This window comes from Wasmannia auropunctata, unplaced genomic scaffold, assembly GCF_000956235.1.
Source record: "Wasmannia auropunctata unplaced genomic scaffold, wasmannia.A_1.0 LD335556.1, whole genome shotgun sequence".
Lineage (NCBI taxonomy): Eukaryota > Metazoa > Arthropoda > Insecta > Hymenoptera > Formicidae > Wasmannia > Wasmannia auropunctata.
In genome coordinates, this window is record NW_012027334.1 from 572,358 (window position 1) to 594,132 (window position 21,775).

At 33.3% G+C, this 21,775-nt stretch overlaps 1 protein-coding gene across 3 annotated transcripts in view; it reads left to right on the plus strand.

Annotated features, from left to right (window-relative positions):
- LOC105456793 (sodium/calcium exchanger 2) overlaps positions 1 to 21,775 on the plus strand; it is a 62,058-nt gene that overhangs the window by 18,193 nt on the left and 22,090 nt on the right. For all 3 annotated transcript variants that reach the window (XM_011701095.1, XM_011701096.1, XM_011701097.1), the window contains exon 3: positions 3,867 to 3,958. In XM_011701095.1, coding sequence (XP_011699397.1) covers positions 3,867 to 3,958 — 92 coding nt within the window. The remainder of the gene's footprint in view (positions 1 to 3,866; positions 3,959 to 21,775) is intronic.

Sequence of the window (21,775 nt, forward strand, 5' to 3'; positions counted from 1 at the left end):
TCAACGTTGGCATCGTCGAAGAAATCCCTTCCCTCGAACGTCGCCGAGGGACGTCGGATCTGATTTTCCACGTACACATTCAATATTCACATACGCATGACGCATTCATATTTTATTCATAATACCGTATATGTATATGAATAAAAATTATTAGACAAGAAAACAGCAAAAATTATTTATAATTTATGCAGAGAGAAACTTGATGTTTTTCACGGTAAGCCGCGCCACTGACGTTATATTTAATTCCTTCTCCTCGCCAAGGGTGAAAAAACCCTTCTTATTCCCCCTTGTGCACGCATGAGCGACTGAATTCGCATCTCATGCAAGAATGGGTCAAGTAAACGACATTTTATTTCGTACGCTCGGATGATCGGCTCCGAAATGTTTGCTCTCTCACGAAAGTGCACTCGTGTAAGAGGATGCTTTTTAAGGGCTGTCGGACGCGAATTATCTCAGACGGAGAAGACGAAATCGAAATCGAGCGTTCTCTACACGTGTATGTTGTATATACATATACAAAGCATTCCAACAAATATATTTATTATAAAAAGTATTTCAAGAAATTGAATTTATTACTTAATATTTAATATATTAATAATATTAATTTACTTTACAAAATATATATTTTATTATTAATTACAATTCACAGAATACGAAGATTAGGGGAAGCAGAATCTCAATTACCTTTTTATGATTACTCGAAACAGTGTTGCCTTGACGAAATTCTATTTGTGAATATTTCAGGACTTTTCTAGGAAAGTTTTCAGCAAAGCTTCAACATTGTGAAAAGTTCACGGACCGTTTTTGGTCTTTTTTTCTTTTTGCAAACCGGTCTTTTTCCCCGGGCTTGTTAATGCGAAAGAACTCATTTCGCAGTAAGACACGGCCGAGTTACATGATGTAATATCATTTGTCCCGACCTTAAGACCTTCAACATAAAGGGTCGGCTAATCGCGTTAGACAATATCTCGGACTATTAAAAGCATTACGCTGCTTTCCGCAGCCATTTGTAGTCAGTTAACTCGCAATTAAGTGCAAACTCGACTCTGGATTCGCGGATTAATAAATCACGCGTCCGCCATTGCTCTCGCCAAGAATAATCGACGTGATTTGTTTATGTCGGACACAACGGCGCGATTCTGCACGGGCATTCAGTTATACGGGAGTCCGCCTCGTTAATATGACATTAGGAAAAAAAAATCTTCGTGAAACTCGCTGCTAGATAAATATCGACGGCGATTTTTTTAAGGATTAAAAGGGAAAATTCTCCAGCGCGAGAGATTAAGTTTTAGCCATCAGAAAGAAATTGCGACATTCCTAATCTTATCTCTCTCTTTTTCCCAATTAAGAGATCCAGAGATCGGGCGGAGGAAATTATGACATTCCTAATCTTATCTTTCATTCCGTCGTTCAGAAAAAGAAAGCAAATCCATGAATTACCAAAAGCAACCGAACATGCGAAGCTGCAATTTACATTTCTCCCCTCCTCCGCCTCCTCTCCCGAGGGACAATCTCGATTGTCTGTTGTTGAAACAGATTTGTAATAATACGAAAGGGATAGCTGGCATGCACGGTATAAATGAACGCGGATTAAGTCTCGCGTGCAACGGTGCTTCACTGTCAAGATAACAAGCATTAGTTGGTTTAATTATAACGCCGCTAAATGAAGTTCTCCGCCTTAACGAGCTTTCGTTCCGTTGCACTTGTATAGTTTCACATTACTGCTCGTGACTGCGTATTATGAAAGCTCGACACATGCTATACATAACTGATATCTCAGCTAATTTCTCATGTGTGGAATTCTCGAAGGTATATCGCTGCTCGGGGGGAAAGTTCTCGATAGCTTGAGAAATTCACTTAAGAGTTCTCTCGCCAGAAATTTTGATTAGCTTTTTTTTCCCCTCCCGAGGGAATAATTGTCCTTTATATAATCTATATAATATTTTTTTTATCGCACGGTTACATAAATTACATAAATAGCTTGGATATAACTGACGTTTTCAATTTATTACTCGTGATATGAAAATATCACAGGTTCTCTTTTTTTCCGCTTTATAGAGTATATTTACAGTAATGTCAATTTAAATAAAACGCTCGAGTTTATTGTCGCGTGAATCACACCACCGCCATACGTTGTGTCAATTTTTTCTATCTTATCACGGCATTGCCACACGCTCGCGTGTTCGAATCTTATTAACTGTACGTGCTACCGAGAAGTTTATTAACAGAATTTATAGTAGGATTGTTTATACTAGACAGCGCGGCATATTGATGTGTGCCTGGATGGCATATAGTTTGACATTTTCATGTTGTTCCACACACAGGCGTTAACCGCCTGCATACAGAATAGCCCTGCGAACTTATGTTCCTTACAATTCCACGAATAGACATTCGTTAGGGAAAATAAATAAAAATTGTCATAACAAATTAATTAATTTATTATCCGCAGTTTTTATTACACTTACTGCAATGTGGAGAAAATTTTTAAAAGTATCATCAATTGTAATAGAAAGGATACAACTGATTTATGGGGCAACTTTCTTCTGCAGCGTCATAAATAATATTAATATTATATTGCGGAACAGTATAAACACATTGGAAATACCAACTTATTAAGACTCCACGTTGTTTATCTTAGACTTCAGGACGAATTTTGATTTTAATCTATCCAACTGGGAGTGGGTATTTTGCATACCAAAAGGTATTCTGGTTTCCGCTCTCGATGAAAATTGATGACTACCCGCTCCCTCGAGAGACTGTACTCGCAACAATGTAGAAAATAGCGTACGCTTCCCAGAAGAAGTCTTCAATTATGCCTCCTGACGCTAATGTGCGCCCGTGCAAGTTGTACAGTTATCCGATACTTAATTATCCAAAGTAATAAATCGATTTCCGCAACGTTGTCCCGCGCCGTTCGTAACAGTTCGAAACAGTGCGAGGCAGTTTGCGTTTAACCGTCTGACAACTTTTAACGTCTCCAATGAATTACGTAATTACGCATAACGAGAATTGAATCTGATGTAACGAGTTTAATTTCCTGCGCTGGAAGATTTGATGTGCAATCTGAAAATAGGTAAAGATGCTCATTTACGATGCTCATTTATTAAAAAAAAAATCCATACGAAAATCAAACATTTAAATCAATGTTTTATTATTAAATCTTTTCTATTTACATATTGTGACGCCGCCTAAATTAACGTTTAGGCGTTAAACTCATAAGTTTCGAGTGTTTCGACTGAACGTCGTATGGCACCGTTTTTGGCAAACATAAAAACAATTTCTATTTTTTTCCCTTTCGTTAATTTAGACGGCATCACGGTATGTAAATCAAGAAGAATTAATAATAAAACATTGATTTAAATGTCTGATTCTTGTACGGATTTTTTTTATGTAAATGAGTATCTTTACTTATTTTCAGATCACTTATTATATTAAGTGATCTTGAGTTTAATTCCAAGAATTCTAGGGAAAATTTTTAATTATTAATAAAGATTAGTTTTTAATTAATCATAGAACTGTTGGTAAATTATTTATTAAAACAGAAAGCAGTTATGTTAGTTTTCGAAAGAAATTTTTTTTTATTTTTTCTTCTGTCGTTAGTTTAAGTACAACAATTTGAAAAATAGTTAATAAAACGTAATTGGCTTGACAGAGTGATATATTTCTAATATATTCTCTATATTCATATATGTATAAGTAATATGCTTATATATGGAAGGGCACAATAAAAATACTCCGTTACATACATATGTATATATAACTGTACATATATAAATATATGTACACTTATATTTTTTTTGTAAACTCATTACGTTTATTAAATATTTTCATAACAATTGTTTTAAACTATTCCGTAATTGTTTCAGAAAAGTTATTAACCTGGAGATCATTGAAGAGGATTCCTACGAGAAGGATGCCCTTTTGTACGTCGAGTTGGGCGAGCCGTTGCTGCAAGGAGGTAATTAAGTTTTTCAATTCGAGATTTCCCGACATACATACTTTAAAGTCGTTAAGATACCTTTCTTTTTTCGTTTATACAGGATCAGGCATTTAAATCCAGGTACACGGGACAAAAAGTTCCCGAGGAGAAGTTAAAAATTTACAGTCGCTGAAGTAAACGTGATAAAAAAATAATTATACAGATAAATTATTTTAACGCATTATCACGGATATTCCAGAGTTGCTTTTTTTTTAAAATAAATTTCGTAATAAGAAAAATATATTAGAGAACGTAAATTTTGCGGAAGAAGATCTGAGTACACAGATTTAAATGCCTTACTTTATATCTTACTTTATTATATCTATACAGCGAAAAAAGAAGCAAAATCTCGATTCAAACCTTTCGGCATTTGATTTCGATAGCGCCGTCACTTGCTTACGTTGTTCTTTTCATTCGATCCAATGCAATTTTTGCTGATACCTACAAAGTTCAGCGGAACACACCTTTCAGCCTTCTTGACGAGGATAAATGTGATGGGAAAACTTTTGAATCTAACGAAAACGCGCACCACGAAAACTTATTTATTTCTCGGCGATCCTGTTTGATCGCGATAAAAATGTAAGTTTTAACATTTCAATGTAGACATATCAAGTTTGAAATGGCTTTGATAACGAGAGCTTCGATATTTATAAGGAGAGCTGTTGATATGTATGGACAGCAATACGAAGATCGCATTGATATTTGCGTTACACTCTTTTATTTATCTATAAGTCTTATAGATAAATATAGTCTTGCTAATTAAAGCTGCAGTAAATCAAAAGATGCTTAGATAGTTTTGAATGCTTGGATAGTTTTATCTAAGTCAATGTAATATTTGGAACATCGAATTCAGTGTAATATTTAAAAAGGAAGAGAACGGAGAAAAAAAGGTAAAACTCTCGGTGTCGATCGATAAAAGCACGAGCGTGACGATTGGCGACGCTATTAAGATTGGACCGCAATTAATTATGTGATTAAGTCGATACCTATTTCACGATAAGAACGCCGACGATTTGTTCTTGATGAAAATTGATTTCCACGTGTCTCTACATGCATGTACGCGCTGGTTCTCTGCCTGGATCCGTCATAATTGAACGTAAGTCTTGAATAAACGGACACTTTGCGCTTGTCCGAATTCTTCCTTGCGCATCAATTAGTCCCGCGCCGATTGATTTTTAATTAATTGTCAGTAGTGTACGTACACATTTTAATACAGACGGAGCTTTTCATTCACCGCGAATTATCATTTCGTGATACTTTCAGGAATTTGACAGCAAAATCAGAAAGGAACAAACATTTTTTTTATAATTGTCATTATATGTATATATATATATATATATGTATTAATGTTATAAATGTGCCTGAACCGTATTAATGTTACGATTTTGTGTGTACATTGTTTTTATCGTTTGCAATTTTAAGTTTAAATTTGGATATAATATTTAAAAGTGGTACATTTGAATTTATAAATTTTCCAAAAATCTTCTTTTTTATATTCAATTATTTTACTACATTTATGCACATTTTAAGAAAGAAAATTTATTTTTTTTATTAATAATATGAAGATAATCTTTTTCTTCTTAATCCGAATACGAAAAATCGCGCTTTATTTATTTAGTTATTTATCTTACATGAAACTTGAAACACAAGCTTAAGGCAGTCAGGTAACATCCGCTGTAGTGCTTCCCCATAATTATTAATGGCTTTGCCATAACACAAGGCTTCGTTTATGATAATTAGTAGAATAGAACGTTATTGAAATAGTTATATGCTTGTTTCGCGCAGACTAAAAAAGAATGCGAAGACAGTGTCAATTGCCGATCGTCTTATTGTGTTCTCGTGATTTGGGCGATAAATTGACAAGAGTGTGTACAATAATTACCGCATACTTTTGCAATATTAACTGCACTAACAATTCCGCACTAGCCACCGTGATTATTTATAATCAAAATTCATATAAAGTCAAATTGTATATATACCATTTCATGTTAATTACGTCTTCTCTCAACTCTGCTTACAAATGTACATACGCAGAATGTGTTGCTCTTAACGTCACCGTCTAAAATATCTCTGTTATTTTTAAGGGAGGGTCTTTGAAGAAGAAGTTGCGCGGTGTAAAAGGATAAATATTATGTAGGGTATATTATAAGGCCACCGTATCTTGCTAAACGTCTTTCGCTGTTTGCTTTGACATAACATTAATAAAATAACATGACATTAATAAAAATATACAAGATATTATTTACAGAAATAATGGTGGCTTTGAAATTTAAAAAAGTATAATTGATATACTCAATATATCTTATTAGTTGTAATAATTATTCTTCTAAACAGTATAATTTCTTTCTGAAAAATATTTTCTCATATCAAAAAATAAAAATATTTGGGTGATCACGTCAACTGAATATCTGTACATGCCAATTATTCATTAGATTATATAAGACTCGGAACAGCTAATGATGATACTAAAGATAAAAAAACAACAAATATTTGTATCTCTAAAAGCAACAGATATATTTATGTATATTCTTTTAGACGTTTCATTCTATGCGTGTCTAAATTTAGGCGAGGATAGGGAGAAGGGAACATTAAAAACAAGTAAATAATATACTAAACTGTAAATAATAAATAAATAAATTGTCGGACGCTTAAATCTTCGCTAACAAAACATTAAACGTAATATCTCAGAGGCCCGAGTCTGCAGAGTTTATCCAAATATTTTGAGTAACGTCATGTGGAACATTTCGCTTTTTTATAAGCTTTTTTGTATCTCGATCGAATTTTTATTTTTAACTTGGTATATCGGCAGATTGCGCAAACAAAAAGCCTTTGATCTCGATGTCTTTTTCTCTTCTCGGCGAATAAAAGCCGTCGTCCGATTTTGTTTCGACGCTTCGCGTCCACGTGCAAGTTACGATTTGCATACTACAAGGCCGCGAGAACACGTGCAACGAGTGATGATGCTCATGCATATGCATCAACATATAGGATGCGCCGAAACCATAAAACGATTCTCTTAACTGCAACCCCTTCAGTCAATGCGAAAACAAATTATGTATCTGCGGGAGAAACGTTATGGGGAAAGTTATAATTACCATCACGCTTTCCGAATTTTTCATACTGTAACATCTTACTAGTAACAAAATCGAAATTTAATTAAAATAAATTCATAAATGGTAAATTAAAAAATATAATTCTATATAGTTTCTCTTCTGAAAAGTTCAAGTTTTAATTTTAACCATGTCATATACGAGTAATTTTTCAGATTTTTTTTTCTGTTGAGGAAATATCATATCAAGAGACACGACAGTGTGTTTTGCGCCAAGTGCACGCATGAGCGACGCACGAGCGACGGGACCGTGCTTACTTCCGCGATCCATCTCGTTGAGCGGTGGCTCCAATAACACGGGCAATATTTAAACTTTGAAGATTTATAACTCAGGAAGTTCTTAACGAAAAAGCTTACATCTATCATTCCGAAAATGCCTCAACAATATGGCAACTAAAATAAAAATAGAGGTTGCCATTAAAAAATCTAAAGTAAACTTGACATGATCTTTGCAAGATCATCTCAAAATCTCATTGGTTTTTTGTAATAATAATAATAATAACAATAATGATGATGATTATAACGATGACGTTAACAACATCAATGATAATAACAATAATAATAATGGTACTAATAATAATATAAAGCATGATGTGTAATGATGATGATGATGATGATAACAAAGATAATGATAATGATAGAATAATAATAATATTAATAATAATAATAGTATCAACAATATCTGAAATAATATGTTCCTTTGGAGATGATCAGGATAGCGTGATACGTATTTACACGCGTGTACAGAGATTTAAAATACGTAATTCTGAAGAGAGATAATACTATACCAACATACAAGTTGGGAATGTGGAGCAAAATATTTTCATACGCTCCATCTCAAAAAATATCTTTAGCGATTAAAAAATTAATGAAATATTCATGAGCTTTGAAGTTAATTATTTGATGGATGTGAGACGTGTTTGCTTCGACAAAATGATTATTTACAATGGCACCATTTGCTTAAAATCACGTTGACTACATTCCGAATTGCACAGACGGCAGCTCCAATTGCATACCGAGAGACGGTCTACAAGCGTTATTACGCATAAGTAATAATTTGAGATACGGATGCACGTTTGCATTGCGAGCAAGGTGCATTGCGAACAAGGTGCATTGCACACATAATTTTACTGCATATTACATGCACACATTCGTGTACGCTATTACATATAGAATAATCACATTAATAGTACTTATGTACGTATGCACATATCGTTAATAACACACAGTCGCGCGTGTAGCGCAGTTGTGAGAATTAAAATTACCTCGAGTATTTTGCCACGCATTATTCTGGCTCAATTTACGTAAGGAAAGTTGCGAACCTCTCTGGAATCGTATGTAAATAGTATGCTTAATCAATTGCTGCTACAGATAGATTTGCAATTTTCCATGCAAAGTGGTGGTTTACCCCGGGGAGGGTTTGCATAGCGAGGGCTCGTCTTGCATTCGCCCGTTGTCTTCAATGCGAAACGAGGTCTCTAATTGTACGGTACCACGGGGGATTTTCAACTTTCCGCGCCAGGCGAATCCAGATGTCAGGTCCACCTGCTTTCCATTGCATACACACACAAGATTTAGCACTTACATAAATCCTTTCTAATACAACATGTCTATAACGTACTACATTAGCGTATAATTAAAATATACAACATGAATCCCCGTATTCAGAACGTGCTAACAACGGGCGCGTTCTGAATAACTATAATATATTAATATACTGAATACTATAATATATTCTAACATATACTATAATTTACGTTATGTATATTATAGAATTTTAGAAAGATATAAGTACGTATTTATCGATAAAAGCGCGTTCTGAATACGGATCCATATATCTATAACGTACTACATTAGCGTATAATTAAAGTATACAACAGCTACTGCATTACACAAATGAGATATTTTTGCGAGTTAATTCGACAGATAATCTAATTTTAAGAAATGTTCAATTACTCACAGTGTCGGGCGATGACTTTTTTTATTTTTCAAATACTCATTTTTAAAAGTACATCAACCAAGCGCACTTAAAAAAAAAATTGAGTATCTACCTTAAAGTAATAAAAATATCTACCAATTACCATTTATATGGCTAAAAATGACGTGTACGTATAAAATCTGAAATAATTGTCGCAATATGCGAAAGTGCTTTGCGTGCAAAGCGTTTAAAATAATGGTTTTACTAATGCAATTAATAATAATATGTGTGTACAAACTATTAACGGGATTTTCTCATTTTATATGCCCAAAATGACCACGTACACATCATGTACATATACTGTCCGTGGCCATATATGTACATTGTGTGAAGTAAGGTCATGTGTACAATGCAGCTCGCACACAACGTGCATTGGTGCTACAAATTATTTCGTTATGCAGATGAACGACATTAAAATAACAAACAAATCAAGATTTAAACAATTAATTTTTCATAATTGACAATATTTCGATAATTAATAAACATAAATAATGATCCGTTAATTTGTAATTAAAAAAAAACTATTTAATATTAAATTTACTAATAAATTTTAAAAATTTTGGAATTTTAAAGATTTCACTAATCGACAATTGATTAATGGATGATTAAATCAACCATCAGAATTAAATGTTTACGACAACATTTCTAACTGTATAATTTGTCATTCTAAATGTAATCTTTTTTTTAATAATTACAAAAAACTATTTATATATAATTCTATTAATAATTCTGTCTACAAGATAAACGAAACATCGCGGGTATCTCTTGACAAGTTGACCGTCAATTAAGTTAATCGGAGTTAAGTTCGAGGTCACCCGACGAACTCAGATACAATGAACGGCAATAAGGAACAAAGAGAATGAAACACACACATATAATGAATTAGAAACAGGGAATTAATTTCGATCAAAAGACACATGCTTCAAGTCCACGGTGAAAAAGTTTTACCATATATGTCGCCGCACGTTCAATAAAATCTAATAATAATAATAAAACTTAATAATATTGAGTAAAAAGATTATCGATATTAAGAGATTAATCGAATCCAAAAACACACCGCGGAAACTAATTAGTTTCCTGACAAAGAAGCGTCGGGCATTGATTAATCGATCGACTTTTGTCCACCTCTACTTTTGTGTAATGATGCTTGCAGGCTATCGCCCAGTGGGCAATTGAGACTGTCTACAATTGAGATTGCAGGCAATGCGATATAGGCAAATAGATAGGCGCTGTTTACAATCGTTTTATAGGCATGATAGAGCTTCCCGTTTGGAATATCTTCAATGATCTCGCATCACGCACTGTTAAAGTTGTCTTAACAACGGCTATTAATCCGTAAACGAAAATTTAGTGTTTTATTTGACGTAGCAATTTCAGATTATTCAAGTTACTGAAGAAATAGTGTATAAAAGAGATTGTTTTTATTTTTTTTTTAGCGTTGGCACATCCTTTTTATTTTTACAGTCTCGCTATCTCGATATGTAAAGCCAAGAATTTACTTTATTTTTGGCATAATATTTTTTAATCTGTAATAATTGAACATTTTTTATTCGGTTTGAGTATTATTTCTAAGAGTTACATCCCTTTTTTTTTAAACGCATACAATTAAATAATTCTAACTTAATTGTAGTTTGAAAAAATATACAAATATGATATTTATCAATTGTAAATTTGTAATTAATTGAATGGTAAAGAAACGCGTGTTTAAAACTTTTAAGTAATATCGTATCCCTTTAAATGCGCGTTGAGAGAGTCTACATACTTCTCTCGCTTGGAGATACTAAATTTTCGCGTATCTATCTATAAATACCAGCGGAGCTTGCCAAAATCGTGTCGGTGTCTCCCGGATCGATGCATATCTAGAGACGTCCGCGATACTTTGAGTAGTAGCAAAGGACCAACACTTCGATTCTTAAGTATTCTTGACCTTATTATCGATCATCTCTTAGTAGTAAAATAGTCGTTATTATCGTACATATCTAAAGCACTCAAAATCCTAAACGTATTAACGATAGTTTGCAAACTGTATAACGTATAATAATACAAAATGGCCTACCTCTTTGTAGAATTTATCTTAAACTAAATCCACATTTTTAATTTGTTAAATTTATGTACCACATTTTCGTAGATAACATTAGTTTTGTGCTTTCGTAACGTTTATATTTAAAACTATTCGTGTAGCGTGTCGTGAATAAAGGATTAAAACGAATGAATGCATTTTGCTAAGCCCTCGAGGATGTTTAATTTTGTATGTTGACAGACAGAGAGAGAATGTGTATGTGTGGTTTTTCTCATTCTCTCTTTTCCTTCTCTTTTCTCCTCTTAATGATCGAGCTAATTATTCAACTGACAATTCAAGAGGTCAATAAAAGGAAAGTCGAGTAGTATTCCCAGAAGCGGTTGAGTGGTGGAGAGCGTTCAAAATGAATCTTGCAGGACGTTAATAGTTTACGTGACGGAGATCATGAAACCCTACTAAATATGATGCGAATAATTAATTGATTTCTTGTGATATTCATTACTACATTTATTGTTTATGGCGAGAGATGATACGGAAAGTTCTATAGGAACGCCATAAAATTTGAAGAAAATTTACTTTCTAGGCTTTTTCCTTGAGATTTGCTTAAACTATAAAGCAATTATAAATTATAATGATAATTGAATAATAACGTAAGAAATAATATAACATAGGGAATTTAATTTCTACAAATCTTCCATCGTAATTCAAACAAGCGTTTTTATAACGCAATAATGTTATCGTATTTACCTACTTGCGCGAAATTTTACGTCGAATATTCCTGTTTGAAATCACTTGGTTATCGTTAAAATAAACAACAAGCTAGTTTGATAAGCTATAGTAAGTATTACGCGATAGAATCAACAAATGAAGTAGAAAAGTCGTAAAAATATAACCGGATGATCTGCATTACTATCGCGTATTAGCTTGCACTATTATTAGGCGCGTGCCTACACGTTTGCACTTATTTCTGCATCGGTTCAAGGATCGTGATCAGACGGTTAGAACACGTGTCTGTTACAATTCTGCATTTTAATTACAAAAATATGTCCACATCTGATATAAATAATCTTGATATATGACGACCAATGAAAGTTTCAAGACTTGATAAAACGAAATTTTTTTTACATTTAATACGTAATGAATAACGTGTAAATTAATTCAAGCTCCTTTTTTCAATTTAATTTTATCCTTGTAATCGAAATAAAATTACAAAATTACTCTTGGATATAAAATTTAATCCATAATTTTATGATATAATGTAATGTGATATTCTTCTATTAAATAAATTAAATTATATAATTATGTTTTAATAAAATTACACGAGTATTACTTCATTAAATAAACCTTAATTTAAATTTTTTTAATATTTTAAATTTTAATTTTAAACGTTATGTACATGCGCATAATTTATGTTATCTATTATTAAAACGAACTATATTATGTACCTTCTATTAACTAGAACAAAAGGGGAATTCAGCAGTATTGTTAATATTTGTACAAACATGCTAATATTAATACGGTATATTGAGTAGATACATACAAGTGTGTTCAATGTATCTCATGCAAATGCAACATTATGTAGCGATTCACATTATATTATACCCTAATTACGTCCGTTTGAAATTTCCGTGCCGCAAAGCGTGAAATAATGCAAATGCGTTTGGCACGTGCGTCCGCGCTCTCTCGCGCTCTGCGCCGACGCGTCGTCGAAAATTTAAAATTATCCCGTAGCGTCGCGCGTAATGCCGAGTATAAAACGGTAAATACCGTCTGACACCAATTATAAACCAGACTGACGAAGTTCACCAACCACCGGCTCCCGTCTGCGCCTCCTCGCGGTGCATTTAAATGCGTCCGAGAGGCGCGTATACGTTTCGAGACGAGTCGTACGCCGCGCAATGGGCAGAAAAACAGTCGAAAGGAGAACGACTCGGGAATGTTTGCGAATTTCGGACGAACCAGCGAGAAATGTATATTGGGCATCCATCATGCCGATACCACACTATCTGTCATGTAGCTAAAGATAAATCTTCAGGGAAACGTTTCTCAAATAAATCCACTGTCAATCGTTCAAATTTTTCTCTCGATGAAGTAAAGACTAATGATGTCACTGCAAATAATCCCACACTACATTTACCGATCACTGCCTTTGGTGCTAAATCCGTAAAAATATGAATTCTTCGTTGACCAAACATGCGCGTATTAGAAGTATTTTAATTAAAATAATACTGAATTAAAATAAACTGTTATTTTGTTTCAACTATAAATGTTGAGCCCATTGACAAAATTCAACGAATTATGAGGTCTGCGCCAGTTTAGTTCTTTGCCAGTTTAGTTTGGTGCGGACTGAGATGGATACGAATGAAATTTATGACGCTGAAGGGTACGGCCGAGCACCGACTAATGCCGCATTCACTTGCAATCTGATGCGAGTTGAAAATGAGGCTTTTGAACCGCTGCGGCAAGAATATATGTTTCATTTCCTTTGTTGGATGTGCGCGCTTTCGGCGATCTCTTTTGCAAACAGCTGAACTTCTGGCTTCTCTCAATTTATTTTGCATACAATTTGGAGTGTTTGACACGAGAGCGGCGAGGATACTATCCGCCAGATAAAGCCTTGGGCTACCATTGAGTTTTAGCTGTAATTTTATACGTAAAGAATTTTTAGATATAATTTACGTTTGAAGGAAACATTTAATAGTACACGTTTTTAGCAAGAATATCGCCAAATTATAAACACGCGAAAATTTAAGTTAAAGAAAAAATTATTATACGATCATATTATCATCATATCATCATATCATTATGTCATCGTATCATCACACGTAAACTTATAATGAAGAAAAAAATTTAACTCTCATAAAAAATACTTATAAACTTGTAATGAGAATCGATTTAATATATTTATGAAATTATAGCTGCAAAATGGTCCATTTTGCCTGCTAGATGTTTTATTCTCAAATTGTGAGATACGCGTACGAGTTTTGTATTCTGGACTTTGTGATACTCCTTGAGAGACTAATTAGATTATTCGTAATATATCAGCCCACATTAGAAATTCCGATTAGTAACGCTGAGTAATGACGAGGTTGAATAAACGAGGTTGAACGGCGGAAGAAGAGCGAGAGGAAACTTGGACATAGTAATGGGATCCACGATCCCTCGCGGCCCGTATGAGTCAGGAAAATCCACGACGAATATCGCGTGACTGATCTAGCTCTATGCCGACTCTATAGAACTTTAAATACAGTCTGACGTCAATCACGGGCTAGACGACGTCCAGAATTGTGTAACTAGTTGTAACGTGTTATTCGACAGAAGAAGATGTATGTATGTTAGGCGGCCGAGACAAGGATTAACTAATTCGATACTTTCTATTGTTATCAGTTAATGGAAGTCACTTCAGTTAATGTAGATACGACTTGATTAATTTCTGTTATTTCGTTCGTGGAATTATAACAATTGAAACAAGGATTAACATTTTTCCTATTTTACTACCAATAATACAAAAATGACATAATAATTAATTAACATGTCAATTAATTTATAAATCTAAATTTAATAAAAAAACAAGGAAAGTAAAAAGAACAGTAATAATAATGACATAAATAAAAATGACCGCAATGATTGGAATAATAATGATGTTGATAAGTTATTTCTATCTTATATTTTAAAAAGATTATCCTACACAATAAGTAAACAAGGTTTTAATTAATAATAAACTTATAAAACATATATTAATTATTACTAATAATATTTTCATTATTATTATCGTTTTTATTATTCGTTCAAGTCTATCGTTATACATATATCACACAATCATTATATTAACAAGGTATTGCATTTTTATTAATAAGAATAGAAAAGTAACGAACTCCTGCAGACGACCCATTGTTACATTTCCAATAATGCACGCCCAGAGCTCACGTCTCATTCGGTGTGTTGCAATTTCATTTATTTTCTGAACTCCCGTTCATTGTGTAACGAGCTGCGTTTTATAGTCAGGATATTCTGCATTAAGCCCAGGTGATTCCGCTCTTCTTCTTCCTCCGCACAAAACGCTCGAATTTAAAACTTGTTTACAACAGCGATATTTTCCGTTTTTAATTACGCGCGACGTCGCGCAAAGTATCCGCATGCGGAATAATGCTTACACGTTATGTTTTCTTGTTAAACCCCTTTGTAACGCGCACGATTGAAGAACGCAAATAGGACAGCGGTCCGTTTTTATTTCGAGGCTATTCTGAAACTCCGCCGGAAGTTGTTTAAGATGTTTCTGCGTAACGCGACGATAAAGGCGACCACCGTTAAATATGGATATGTTAAAGGTTCTGCTATAGCAGATCAAAAGTTTGTTTTCCACGCAAGTACACTTGTCACATCGCGATACGCGTAAGTTCGCTTTTATTTCCGTGAAATACATAAATGCCACGATTGCATTTTGCGGTACCTTGAGACGTGTATTTGCGAGTGGCGATCGAGAATGCGGGATATTACTTATAGAAGCGCGCGTGTTTACGTGCGTTGAACGAATGTTACGCCGCGTTAAAGTCTATTTAATGGCCTATTTAATCAGAGACTCTATATCGTATTAGTATATATACATAAATAATGATCGCCCTAATATATCATTGCTATGAAATTTTGTGAACGCAGACCTCACGGTTTTACATCTGTCATTAAAATGTCGCAATACAAGTCGCGGTATTACAATTTCAAAAGCCTTTAAAATTTCAACATTTATATTGAGAAAAGATATATTTGTTAATTAAATCAAATTAAAGAGAAGTATATATAAATGCGCAACACGCAAGTATAAAATCTAAAAATATGCAGACGCACATAAAATGTAAATAAAAATTAATAGATTATCAATTGGAGGATGATAAACCTACGCGATGAGAGATTTTTACAGATATCTGTACGATACGATCTAAATCATAAGGCGGCTATGTGTGCATTCGTTGATGATTAATCATGTATATAGCCTCGATAAAAACGCGCAGTATGAATGAACGTAGCGAGTAAAAGATAACGCGCTGATTACGGACACATCAGTTTTACGTCCGCACGTGCACGTGATTCCGTTTCCCGCAGCTATCTTCCACAGCCAGATGCGCTACTCGGTTTATATTTGCGATTTATATTTAGAGAACAAATTTCTCTGTAATATAAATACACGTAAAGGAGAGAAAGAGAGGATAAGGATGAGTAAATCTATTTATATAGTCAATTTACATAATTAATTGTGTAATTTAATCGCTCGCGCGCGAACGAAAGAATCGATGAGTATCGCGTATCGTGAAGAACTCTTGTGAATGCAAATGTGTACGCGATTATAATTATTACTTACCTAAGTGACTGATAAATGATAACGGTATAATAATTAGTAATAATAATGATAATTTATAAATGAATTATTAAGTCAGATAAGTGATTAACATACGTTTATTTATCTGAATCAAGTAGGCACTCAAGTGGATATTAAATGGCACATTAATTTACCATTATAATACAATTATATGTTATACATGGAATTATGCAATTAATGATCAATTATTACATGAAACATGTACAGCGTGCAGGGAGAATTAAAGCTTCGTGATTTTTATTTGTAATTTCCGTGGCAAAGTTATAATTTTTATAAATGTTCCTCCTCAAATAATACGTATCATAATTCTTATTTTACGATTTTTATTTATATTATTAAACACATTTGTCATTTTTGTATATATATATTTTACAATAACATTTCGCCATTTACATTTACGATTTATACGATAAAATTTTATAAACTTTAATTTATGATTTTTACGATAAAAAATGTTTATACAATTAATTTACGACTTTCATTTATTTATTTTTTTTACATTTTCCATCTTTATTTATAAATTTCCGCTATATTTATTTTTTATTCGTACATTTAACGTATGATCTGTCACGTAATGTCGTATAATGCAACAGTTGAAACAGCTACTATCATAAAAACATATCGAAAGTAACAAGCATGGGTCGAGAGACAAATGTCACTTGAGATTAGAGTTACATGACGTTCACTGATAAATAATCGTTTTGAGCACAAGTTCCCCAGACGGCAAGCTTGGTCTATGCTGAAATCAATTATGTTTCTAAAAAGAAAGAAATATGTACTACATCATATACCGAGAATTTAATAAAAAATCAATTGCCAGAAAAAAACTGGCAATGGTGATTGGATTTTATTTATCAGGAAATAACGTGAGAATGTATCCAAATAATGTTTCGAATCATAAAAAAAATTTTGTTTTTTACGCGATGACATGATAGCATCGCTCACACGCTCGTGAGGTTTTTATTTGTGTTATAACTTTCATTCATGGCGGGCGCAATAGCTATAAAAAAATTGCATTTTACAAGCGCTAATGAAAACAAGGTAAACTCGTCGCGTCAGGAGTTGAGTTTTGTTTCGATTGGGGCAGATGTTGATAGGTGACGAAAATAGTCTCTATCTATATTCTATAATGAAATGTCCTCTCATTCGTAACTGACCGTGTTATTCATACTGTGCTAACGAATTTGGATTAGCGCTTAGGAGACTGATTTTACGCATCTAGTGAAAATATGACTTCCGTCGAAATTCAATTTCAATTTTTCCATCTTTAATAAGCGACAATCTTAGCTTATTTGCCAGCAACACACTTATTTTGTAATAAATGATAATTTTCTTCAATGAGAAGCGATCTTTCTTTTTTTTTAATAATTTAAAAAACAGTTTTTAATACTATTTTCACTTGCGGTTGTAAAATTTTTTAAATTATTTTTGAAGTCCTAGCAATAATAGTTTATAACAAATAATAAAAATTGTACGTATGATGTTACACCATGTAAAATCCTACTGTTTTTATGATTAAGTGTATAAAGTTTTATGTAAAAAGAAGCTTTTTCTTTAACAATTTTACCTCTTAACGTAATTTTACCTCTCGGATTAATATCACGAGAGGCTGACTATTTCAAAAATTCAAATGAACTAATAAAGTTATTTCATTTAATTAATACATCGAAATCCGCGCAACTGCGAGATGAGAACGAATATACGATATATAAAACGGAATATGGCACAAAATTATTTAACTAATAAAGAGAATTTTCTTTTTAATATTTAAATTTATAAAATTTCGCTTCGTATTCAAATTTTCTATCTATTTGCGAAGAACAGAAACGAGTACAAAAATCTGATGATTTGTTACGTTTCTACGTGGCAACTAATTAACCCGCGGCTGTTTGCTTTTAATTAAGGAATAAATCAATCTTCCCAGGTCAGGAAAGTTTTGGATCTTATGTTTATATTCAAGACTTTTTTTTAACTCGTTATAATTTTTTAACTCGTCAATCGCAGCCGTCAACAATTAGTGGGATAGTTTATTTCTGATTTGGACAATGTGCAAAAATTTTCTTTAATTTAAAAACATACTTTTGTTTTTTTTTTAATAATTTAAGAAAACCACTGAATCATTTTCATCACTGTTTTATGTGGGCTGTAAAATGTTTTTTTTTTTATTTTTAAAGTCTTACCAATAACAGCGACGATAACAAAGTAATACGGCCAAATTTATTTTACGGACGTTTTAAGACTCGTTTTAATCATTTGTTCGTTAAACCTCTGCCGACTCTGGCCTCGAAAATAACGCGTCTAATTTACTACTTAAAAGTAACCTTACCGGCGGCGTAAGTTACGTTGGCCGCAAGGCGCCATACGTTGCTTCTAAAAATGGATTCCCGGGCTAAAGCCGAGCAAACTTTGAAGGCGAGCATGTCGACAAAGTATTGGCGAATAAGTGCTACATTTATGCAACAATGCGCGCTCTAAGAAAGAATTAATTTGAGCTAATTATCGTAACAAAAGTAAAACAGACGCAACAAGGACGAAAATAAAGGATATAATTGAATAAAAGCTGAAACGAATAGTTCGTTAAAACATTGTTTAAAACCGATTATAAGATACATCCTTTAGTAATTGAAAACTTCCTTCGTATATCCAATTACACGATGTAATTACAAGAAATATTCACAGGAGCTATAATTAAAGATAATTTTGAAGAATGAACGAAGGAACAACAAAAGATAATTAATTAACGATAAAATTATAGACATAACTTAAGCGATAATAGTTCATCTCTCGGAGATATTTTAAATGCTGTAACAAGTTGCGAATGAACTTTATACGGGGGAGAAAGTGCACTGCGAAGATATCGTAGATCTAAAATATCACGGTTATATTTAGATACATACATTTCTTCAATAATTGATAAAACTCTCATAATTTCATTTCTTGGAAATTTTCAAGCACGAGCCTCAACGGAGGAGTATATAAATTACGTTTAAATAAAAATTTTGCTGACAGTGCGCGGTGAAAAAGAGCGGGAATAATTAAACGACGGCGATAATTCCGAAAGCGGTAATAAGAGCGGTTTTCGATTGCTTTGTGCTCGAAGCCGATACGTTTAACATTCGAGCCGATAAATTCGTTATTGATAGACCGATAAAAATATTGCGTCTTCCTCGTCTAGAGCTTCTTACCTTTCTTTAACTTCTATCCCGGACCATCTCCCTGCATTTACAGCAGCCGTTCGAGTGATCCATGATGAGTCCTCTCTCGCATTAAGCACCCCATTCCTAAGCCCATCCATCTCTCAATCGATCTATTTTACTCTTGCAGTACCAAGAGTAATTTCAGCCGCTCCATCAACCTATATACGTGCCCAACCACTCGGTTAAAAATCGCGATATAGTTTCTCCGAGTCTCGAGCCTGGAATCTTGATAGTTGACATAGCGACGTGGTTATTTTTTAAAGCTTTTCTTCTCTGTAATTATATATATAAAATAATAAAATTAAAAAAATAAAGTAAAAGAATTATAAAATATTTTAACTTATTTGAGTTGCTCTAAAAAAGAACAATAGAATATTAAATAAAAGTTAGTAAAAAATTGATTAGTAAGAAATTAAAAATGCAAAAAACATATGTGTGCTTAAAGAATAAAAAACTTATGATTTCTGTATTTAATTTTACTTATTCGACGCATAATATCTTATAAAAGTAAAACAATGTTAATATTTATCTTTTGCATATCTATATTAAAAATAATCGGTGAAACTATAGTAAGGGGAGTCTTTCTTTGATTGAAATGATTTTTATTTCGATATGCCATGACCCCCCGGCATTGGTCATGGCCCTGAGTGAGCTCGCGCGTACTTATATACATTAACTTATACCCTTTTCAACTAAACGACTGTGACTACTGTTTTTGCCAATCCATTAATTATACAACAAATCAGTGTAGAAGAGATACTGAATGTTTAAGAAAAGAGTTAACGAAGATTTATCGTCGTTTCGAGTAATTGTACAACCGTGATCTCTGCGACGAAGCATTTGAGACGTTTGAACGTTAACACTTACAAAAAAAAATTACGTTGAAACAATTGTTTCGCGTTTAAACTCTCGGATGTTAACTGCCACGTTAGTCTGACGGTTATTGCGTGTGTAATCTCGCTTGTCACATCCCCGACACGTACGTGACAGTAGATCGGGATTGGCTTCGATCACCGCTAGCCCAATTTCTAGAATTGGAAAATGATAGGAAAAAAAAAACTTTTTGTCCGCAGACAAACTCTGATAATAATGACATTTTGAAAATTTGCCGATACGAACTTCGCACTGAAATATCTCCGTTCCACAACGGCACGTGGAGTAATATTAAAGGCATGTTCGTTATATAATCGAAACCACGGCTATCGATTAAACCTATTAGAAACTCAATTGGCGTTACTGAGATACGGTAATCTAAAGTATTTTCAACTTGACAGTTCGCGTATAAATATCGCTCCGCTTCGATACTCGTCGCACGCGAGATACGATCGCGTTTATCGTTATTCTAATATAGCGAACACTTTTAAGGTTTTCGTCTTTACGGTTTTTTTTCGAATTATTGCTTATTTACAAAAAAAATATTGCTATTTATAAAACAGTTTCTGTAGTTTTTTAACCGAGGAAAAGCAATATATTATTATACAGTTGAAAATTAACCTTTTAATTTTTTTCCAGTAGAAAATCTTTTTTAACTCAAATAATGCGGTCGTCATTTATGACTAATAGATCTTTGGAAATTTTTTAAAAACGCGGAGAAAGACCTTACTATATCCGTATGCTGAATTTTCAGTTTGCTCTCGCCTGCTATTTCTTATACGCTTTCCGATAATTTCGACGTTTTGATCGAGAAGCGCTCGTAAAAATTCCACTACCGTTCGTATAAGTTAAAAAGACCCCGTGAAATGAGATGAGGTTTTCCGTCGCCATTTATTTCTGACTCGCCGTCACCAATCAAGTTTAAAATATTCTGATGGAAAAGCCAGGACCATATTTAGTTATCAACGCTTGTATTCAATCACCGTGTCCCAGTTTTGCCATAGCTGGAAATTTTTCGATCGCGATGTTTACCCAATAAAAGAAAAAAAAATGGAGCAATTCTTTTTGGTTATAAATACCCCGTGTCGATTTTTACTTCAAGACCATTTAATCTAAGCAGCTCAAATAAGCATTTAAAATCCTCAAATAAAAAACAGAACCAGCTTATTTTTCATAAAAATACGTAAAAATGTATTTAAAAAATTTGGTTCTACATTTTTTATTTGTTTTGCATAAATCATCCTATTT